Source organism: Setaria viridis, chromosome 9 (assembly GCF_005286985.2).
Source record: "Setaria viridis chromosome 9, Setaria_viridis_v4.0, whole genome shotgun sequence".
Lineage (NCBI taxonomy): Eukaryota > Viridiplantae > Streptophyta > Magnoliopsida > Poales > Poaceae > Setaria > Setaria viridis.
Genome location: NC_048271.2, coordinates 35,023,070 through 35,031,502, shown reverse-complemented (window position 1 = coordinate 35,031,502; position 8,433 = coordinate 35,023,070). Strand labels below are relative to the sequence as shown.

Genomic DNA, 8,433 nt, shown 5'->3' with positions numbered 1-8,433 from the left:
TAGAAATGATGTTACTAGATTCATCATGAAACCAACTATCATAATATGTAATTGTTTCTATTTGAAATAATTTATTTTTATAGATATTATTGGTCAAAATAGTATATTGAAGACAGCGTCAATATCCTAAAATGCTTATATTTGTGGACGGAGGGAGCAGTCAACAGCTAGTAAACTACACACTAATTTTATGATCAGCTAGAGAATGACCTATGGATAAAAAAAACATACAGTATATACACAATAACAGATAGAAATTACTAGAGACCCAAACCACCCCAACCCAGAAGCAGGATAATGGTTGAAACCTATATTGAAGGTCATGTGTGATCCCAAAAAATTGTGAATTTGAAAATATAGTAGCAATGGAGTGGGTCAGTGTCACGAGCAAACAGCATATCACAAAATCACCACAGAACAATTTAACTTAACATGAATGTCAGTTGAAACAATATTGATCCTGACAGCGGAAGTTGAAATGAAACTTATAGCAGTAAAGAAAAAAGAACATAATATACAAAAGAACCAGTTCAGAGTTCAGACCTACAGTCAGCAGTTCAGCTATAGTATGATAAAAAGATAAAGGAGCAACAAGCAGCAGAAATGATAACGCAATTATTAAGACACAATCATTGCACTCAGAAACAGGATAATGGCTCAAACTTGAGACAGCATTGAGAAAATATGGTAAAACTCAAAGCATTAGAACTTATAAAACACTGTGACAGGTGGCAATATGAAAAGGGAAAAACAGATTGTTATGCCCCCAATACAGGATAAGGGTTGAAACAATGTCGATTTGAATGGACAACGGAATTCAAAACTTAACTTAAGGAACACCGCCACATTTTAACTTATATCAGTAACAGGGAAAATAAAATATATGATAACTGACAGATGCGACTCAGGCATATGCATATGACCTGCAGTGAGCGCCAAGCCTTCCCAGTGAGCAATGAAGAAACAAAGTAGCAATATTGATCATTCCACCATCCCAGATTGAACGATGCCTGCTACAGCTTCATCCCCTTCATCCTCCTCATCATCGCCAAGGGTAAGGTCCTCAATCAGCTCCTCAATTGGCACTGTAGGGACATCATCACCAACAGTTGATGCCATCTCTGACCTATAGTCCTCATTCTTGTACAGATTTATCGTAAACCTTAACTCTGGGTCCTGCTCCAAATCCTTGAGGAAAGACTCATACTCATCTAGCCTCTTCTCTTCCTCACCCTTGGCCTTGTTCGCAGCATCTTCCTCCACTGGCAACCTCTTCAGCTTCCATCTCCGTGTGCGTGGCCTCTTCTCATAGCTCTTCTTGACAAGAACCACCTCCGGTAAGCTGTACCGTGTCATAGCCGTGTCCATGTCATCATCATTCAGGTTCGCGCCATAGAGATCATACCCAAGGGCATGATCACCAGGATTCAGCAGATGGCCAAGATGCGTCCTAACTGTAAAGATGGTGTCGTTCTTCCCAAAATCCGACACCCGGGCAACCTGTGCATAAGCCAATTGGTACCGAGACCCATCAATGGAAATTTCCGGCGATTCTTGCTCAATGTCCAGCACAATGTACTCCACGAGCTGCTTGCTAGTCAGAGCTGCTTTAAAGTTGTACACCCTGTACTTTTTCTCCTCCAGGTGGTGAACACGCAGCGTGAGGGGATCAAGAAGAGCAATGGCATTTGTGACCTTAACACAGAGGACGAGCGGGCCAAGACCTCCCATGTCCCGGGAGGCCTTTGGGCTGAGCGCGATGAGGTCCTCGCGGCAGATGGGGCATATCTCGACCGAAAATGTGTACTTGTAGTTGTAGACGCTGCTCTTGGTGTCGTGCGAGACGAGCTGCTTGGCTGTCTGAGTTTGGATAGGAGCGACGGTGGCGAGGAAGTCGACCAGGCGAGCGGCATGGGAGCGCGAGCCGAAGAAGAAGTCGAGGCCGCCGGGAGCGGCGGCGACGCGGATCGCAAGGGAAGCCTGGCCGTGCTTGAGGAGGAGCTGCTCGAGGTAGAGGAAGGTGCGGCGGTGGGGCACGTGCTGGCGGAGCTGGACAACGGCGACCCACTGGTCGGGGTTGGCCTGCGCGCGGGAGCAGGAGTCGCAGAGTCGGTCGTGGACGACGAACTCGACGGGGTGCGTCTGCTCGAGGACGACGCCGTGGAGCACCTCGCGGCGGAGGCGGAGCTTGAGGCGGAGGCGCTTGGAGTGGGGCTCGGAGAAGACGAACTCGGCGCCGGAGAGGGAGACGCGGAGCCGGGCCAGCGGTCGGTTGATGCGGCGCAGCAGGATCTGCATCAGCTCGGGGGATTCCGGGGTCGCGCGCAGCCAGGAGCGCGGCGGCTGGAGGTAGGAGCAGCAGTCGGGGCAGTAGACCACGGCGGCGTGGCGCGGGACGCCCTCGGTGATGTCGATGCGCCCGCGGAGGCAGCGCGCGCACATGTTGGCCGGGTTCGGCTGCATCGCCACGCCGCACATGCAGCAGAGGACCGTGCCCGCGGTCGCCGCCGGGACGAACATCCCGGCGCCCCCCGCCGGCGCGGCTGATCCGGGCATCATCCTGGTCGGATTCTTCGATTGAATCGCAAGGCGGGTTTGAGTGATTGGATGGAGTGGTGGAGAATTTTGCTAGGGTTTTGTAGTTGCGGCTGGGGAGAGGAGGGGAAGGGAAGGGGAGAAAAGGCGGCGGCGGGGAGGCGGCGGCGGTGGTGACGAATGCGATTACGAGTCCACGGCCGCCTGGGCTTCCGGGTTAAGAAGTGCTGCCGACTTGCTGAGGCCTCTGGATGTAATGGGCTTTTGGGCCTTTATAGTTTTCTGGGCTGTGAAATCAAGGAATCGATTGTGAAGTTTCGGTAGAAGGGGGAAAATGTTGCAGTCATCTTGCCAGTTCATCTTCTTTTTTGATAGAATCAACTCGTGTAACACTTCAATTCTGATGCCACCAGATAAAAAAAGGGACAAAATTCGATGCTACCAGGGCTCTCTCATTCAGCAAGTTAATACGTACTGAACATACGTTAAGTATAGCATGGGCTGATTTTCTGTAAAGAACACAAGAAAAAACCATTTTACATAGCTCATATGTAAAGCTGTGAGGGAAGAAAGAAAACTTCCTCAGTACGGGTCTGTTAGCTGTATCTGATTCTCTATGAAAGCTGATTCTCTATGAAAGCTGATTCTCTAAGAGAGGTAATAATATGGCTAAAAATGATTCTCTTTGATTCTCTAGCATAAACTTCTCTGAGAGAGGTAATTATGTGGCTAAAAGTGATTTTCTTTGATTCTCTCGCATAAACTCTTAGAATCAGGATGGAGAATCACTTCACAAAATTAGTCATTCCAGAGAATCACTTCATATAATCAGCAGAGATTCACTCTTCTCTAGAAACTCCTCTCTAGAAAAGTGTTCAGCAGAGCTCCCTACAACTGCATACAAGATCACTATGTCACATCAATCCTATGCAATCTTTAAATTACAGGTTCTGTCAGAGGAAAAATGAACTCATGACGCTACATTGCAGTGTCTTTGCATTGCAGGTTCCGCCAGACATCGGAAAAACAACAATGAATTCATGACGCTACATTGCTGTCAGTAACAATTCATTCACTAGCAATTTCCGGAGCCGGCGACAAGACAGTTGGTAATCACTTGAACAGATAATTGAACCATGACAAAGTATCTTCTAAATTGAAAACCAGGGCAATGTTCTTGCTGAAGAGCAAGAATTCTTTGTTAAGCCAGGCCTTATGGGCATTGTTCTCTCATCAAGTCACAAGCTAGGGTCTTGAATAAGCATCGGAAGAATGCAGAGCAGGCTTTCAATTCTGAGCTTGAAAGTCTCCTTCAATTTTGTTCCCTCTTTCATAATGCACATTTCTATTTACATCACATTACGGCACCTTTATATAGCACCCTGTCCACAAAATGAAATCAGGTGAATTTATAGATTCAATACCTCAAAAGAGAGCAGCTAAAACAGTACAAGCAGAGGATATGATGTAAGCTTTATACCTTCTAATATTCTCAGCAAAGGTCATGAATCAACATGCTTCTCCAGGAAAGCATTAGCCATGTTGCTGAAGCTGGTGTTAATAGCTCCAACTGCAGCATACTCTCTTATAATCCTAACTACATCAGGTTTCAGGATCTCTTTCTTAGTGGACGGGTTGCACAGATAATACAAAGCCCCAAGTGCATAAGTCACCTGTATGTAACCATAAGAGGAGAATTGCAGACATCAGCAAAACGTACTGTGAAAAGCACAGAATCATCAGAAATAAAGCCAGCCCAAAAAACAAAACGTCATTTTGTTAGCTTCAGATCTACTTACAGTATTTCGCACCGGGCTTGATAAGCATTGTATAACCAATGGGATTCCACCGCACTGAACAATGACTGAAGCATTTGCAGGATCTGCATGTACATGGATGGAAACACAAAATGTAAGTGCTTACTTAATTCCCATTAAATAAGAAATAGAGTCCAAGGTATTGTGTTGCTCACCAACACATGAGTTACATATTCCACCAATGCCAAACTCGACAAGCCTTTCATTTGGCTCTGTAATGCAGTCCAAGAACAACTCAAGAACATTCAGCTGAGAAAATAAAAACAGAGTTATTAAACGGTAAAGCTAACTGAAGATTGTCATTAAAGAAAATTTGCTGCAAGTGTTTCAAAAGAAAGGTTTAGGATAATCAACAACCTGACGCATAAAGGCATAGTTAAAAGGGTCATACGCAAAATTTGCCAAGTTTGCAGCTATCTTCTCTTTAGACTCTGAAACAAGACGGATGAACTAAGTGAGAGTACAATTTATAAAAGCATGTAATTTATAAAGTGCAATAAAAAGAACACATCACTCCATAAGCTTCTCCTTTACAAATTGACCCATGTCTAGTTGTTCTTTGTTGTGTTAATTGGAACCTCTGTTTCAGTTGTATCTGCTTTTCCTTCAAATAAATTTCTCACCAAATCTTTTGCACCCTTTTCAAAAAAAATTGACCCATATTTATCAAAAGTCTGAATATTTATGTGTAGGGTCTATCGGAAGTCTAAATATAGTATCCAGAAAGTATATGTATAGCCTACGCAAGGACCAGATTTTCTCCCTGTTGTTTTGATTAGGGTGTTTGGATACGAGGTGCTAAACTTTAGCATGGTAGTAAGTAAGGATCGAAAAGGAAATGTCCGACACAGTGGAAAATGAATAAAAGCATATCGTTCGATGTTTTGGTTCTATTCCCTTTGACGATTGAAAAGTCAGTCTAAAAAGAATCCTGGGCACTAGAGGATAACTTCTTACTAAACGACTTAGTCTCAAGCTGGATCATCAAGAATTTCTTAACCTTGGATTGGTTGAGAGCTTAGTGGGAGGGCGCTAAGCTGGGAAAAGAAGATATAGTCAGTTGTAACTTATTCTGGTAACATTTCTGGGAAATCCAGAGAGAGCTATTCTAGATAGAGGGCTCCGGGGCACGAGTTGTAAAGAACTAGTTCTGGTAGTTCAGCTCACCCGAGGCAACTAAACTAAATAGGTCTAGCTGGGGTCTCTATCTTCAGGTTCAGGACGCATAGACGGAGCGAGTCTGCTTCGGTAGCGTGAGATGGCATAAGGAGATTGAGTCTCACTCTTTTTTTTCAAAAATAGACCACGAACCCCTGTCCCTGCCAAGTAGAAAGCTAGTAAGCAAGTACTGAACTTCAATCCAGCATTCCCACTTTCGCTAATTGCATTCATCAACAGGATGCTTCTTTAGCTTCATGGGTTAGAAAATGGGAAGTTATCCACCTATCGATGGTTAGAACCAGCTGAAGCCGATTGAAGCGTTCTTGATACATTATTGCACATCTCAAGCACAATAACTTATCTAATTACAACGTATTAACCGCTAATGCACCTTTCCTATTTTTGCATTTCATTCTCTATTTGGCCCGCCTCATGAAAAATGCAGGGTCACATCGGATGTTCGGATGCTAATTAGAAGGACTAAACATGAGCTAATTACAAAACTAATTGCATAGATGGAGTCTAATTTGCGAGACGAATCTATTAAGGCTAATTAATCCATCATTAGCAAATAGTTACTGTACCACCACATTGTCAAATCATGGACTAATTAGGCTTAATAGATTCATCTCGCGAATTAGACTCTATCTGTGCAATTAGTTTTGTAATTAGACTATGTTTAATACTCCTAATTAGTATCCAAACATCCGATGTGACAGGTGCTAAAGTTTAGTACGGTGTTCCCAAACACCCCCTAAATCTTTGTGCTGCATATTTTCATTTTACCCTCTAGATCTTTACAAATGTTGCATATCTTCCTTAGGCCCTCTAGATCTTCAATGCAGGTGCAATATGCTATTCTAACTCTCTAACATATTCAAAATTAAAATGTAATTCATTAGTAGATACTTCTCCATGAACCAATCCATGTAGTGGATTCCATTCCAACGAAACAATCAAACAGTAGCAACAAAGCATCACATTTACACGATGGTGTTTAGGCTATAGTAAAAACAAGTTAAGGTTCTGATCAAGCAAATTACCAGTACAATTCAGACTAAAACCAGTTACTCTCAAGACTGCTCCCTATACTGACACTCAAGCTGCTAGAGAATTACACGGAAAATGAGCTGCACGGCAGCGTGTGAAAGAAAAGAACTAAGTAAAAACCAGCCACAAACCTTCATCCGTGGCGTTCTGGAACTGGGTCACAAGATCCTGGACACGCGCAATCAAACGGAACGGATTAATAAACGCGAGACGGATTTGCAGGATGGATTCCAGCAAGAGGACTCGCCAGCCCCGATTCCTGGGGAATAAAAGAAGGGAGGGGGGACGGGACCGACCTGAAGGTACTGGTTTCGCGGGGTGCCAGAGCGGCCGGTGCGCTCAACCTGGCGCTGCGCGTTCGTGAACATAGATCCCCTCCAGCCAGAACCCGGCGATTGCCCCCTCGAGGCCGCGGCGGCTTCCTTCTCCTGGGTTGCCGGCGAACCACGAGGTAACGAGGAGACCGGCGGCGCAGTCGAAGAACTCGTCGGACTCTTTTGTGTGGGCCTCACTTTGGTACGTCTGGGCTTTCTCACCTATTCTCTTTATGGGCCTCAGTGTCATGGGCCTCGATTGAACAGCATGTATGCACCACAGCACAAGTTACAATCTTGGTCCTCTCATCCATCTACAATACAAGAATGAAAGAAACACGTGTTCTTAGATACCATTGAACCAGGATGTCCTGCTCAGTGCAATTTTATTGAAATAAGATGTTCTGTAATAGATATAGCTGTTGGATTGTTTGTTCAATTCAACTCCCACAAGACTATCAACCAGGAGCATCCAAAGCCAAATAGTAAATATCAACCAAGTCAAGCATCTTCCACAAGACTATCTAGAACTATGGTCCAACAAGATGAGTTCGAATTTCTACACTATAGACATGGTAGGGTTTCCTTACCTTGGAGAGCAGGGGAGGCAGCGGACAGGAGGGGCGGCGACGGGCGTCGGGCGAGATCCAGCCGGAAGAGATGGGTGACCGGGTGAGGGGAGGCGGGCGGATGGGAGTGGAGGCGGCGGAGAGTAGGGAAGGCAGACGGGAGGGGTAGCGACGGGCGTCGAGCGAGGTCCAGCCGGAAGAGATGGATGAATGTGAGGGGGGGCGGCGGATGGGAGTGGAGGCGGGCGGAGGGTAGGGGAGGCGGCGGATGGCAGGGACGGCGGCGGATGCGCCTGGCGGCGGGGGCGGAGTGACGGGGGTGGGAGGGGAGAGGATACGGCGCGAGCGGTGAGCACGCGCGTGACGCACGGGGTCTACTCGGCGTGGTCCGTTGGTTTTGGAGAAACTCAGTGAACCCGCATCTCGCTCGACTCGTAGGTCGAACCCAACCCACGTACCTTTTGAACCAACACACATCGATCCGGTAACAAACACATGCTCAGTCAAACACATGCTCAGTGACTCTCGGGGCTCCGCAAGCGGAAATCCTATCCATCTTTGGAAGATTTTTTCCATCTTACCTTCCGATGTTTGTTGGTGCAGATTCCCTCCGCTGTCCAATCTCCCAACTCAGATGCATAGACTTTTTTCTTTTTCGTTCGTTTGATTTTCCCATTCCGTTCCGATCTGAACCTCACCTTCCTTCACTCGGGGCTTCGAAGAGGCAACGACGCGGTTCGCTGCTGCCGGCTCGCTCCCCGCGCCGCCTCCCTACCCCTCGCCAAGTCCTTCAATCCCCACATCACGATCCCCTACGGCCTGCTTGTCCTTGGTGGCGGCATCGCCGGCTACCTCAAGCAGGGGAGCACCGCCTCGCTAGCCGCAGGGGTCGGATTCGGCGGAGCGCTCCTCCTCGCCGGCGCGCTCAGTGCCTGGGCCTTCATGCGCGGCGGGGGTGGCGCCGGCGCCGTCTTCGCTACTGTCCTC

At 46.7% G+C, this 8,433-nt stretch overlaps 2 protein-coding genes across 2 annotated transcripts; both read right to left on the bottom strand.

The window, feature by feature from the left end:
• Positions 1–737: 737 nt before the first annotated feature.
• On the bottom strand, positions 738–2,724 carry LOC117838377 (uncharacterized). Its single transcript, XM_034718383.2, has one exon. The coding sequence runs from the start codon at positions 2,557–2,559 to the stop codon at positions 982–984; it is 1,578 nt and encodes a 525-aa protein (XP_034574274.1). The 5' UTR covers positions 2,560–2,724; the 3' UTR covers positions 738–981.
• Positions 2,725–3,324: 600 nt separating this feature from the next.
• LOC117838380 (uncharacterized) lies at positions 3,325–7,079 on the bottom strand. The gene is made up of 7 exons (XM_034718384.2): positions 6,860–7,079; positions 6,695–6,731; positions 4,710–4,783; positions 4,508–4,601; positions 4,335–4,417; positions 4,016–4,208; positions 3,325–3,917 (listed from the first exon to the last, which is right to left on the bottom strand). Exons 1-6 carry the CDS (start codon positions 6,929–6,931, stop codon positions 4,038–4,040), a joined length of 531 nt encoding a protein of 176 aa, XP_034574275.1. The 5' UTR covers positions 6,932–7,079; the 3' UTR covers positions 3,325–3,917; positions 4,016–4,037.
• Positions 7,080–8,433: the final 1,354 nt, after the last annotated feature.

Excerpts from the sequence above, each read along its gene's own strand:
- LOC117838377 (XM_034718383.2), bottom strand. The coding sequence starts at position 2,559 with ATGATGCCCGGATCAGCCGCGCCGGCGGGGGGCGCCGGGATGTTCGTC.
- LOC117838380 (XM_034718384.2), bottom strand. The coding sequence starts at position 6,931 with ATGTTCACGAACGCGCAGCGCCAGGTTGAGCGCACCGGCCGCTCTGGC. Across the intron at positions 6,732-6,859 it reads CGCGAAACCAGTACCTTCAG|GATCTTGTGACCCAGTTCCA; the intron begins GTCGGTCCCGTC and ends GCGCGTGTCCAG. Across the intron at positions 4,209-4,334 it reads CAAGCCCGGTGCGAAATACT|GTGACTTATGCACTTGGGGC; the intron begins GTAAGTAGATCT and ends GGTTACATACAG.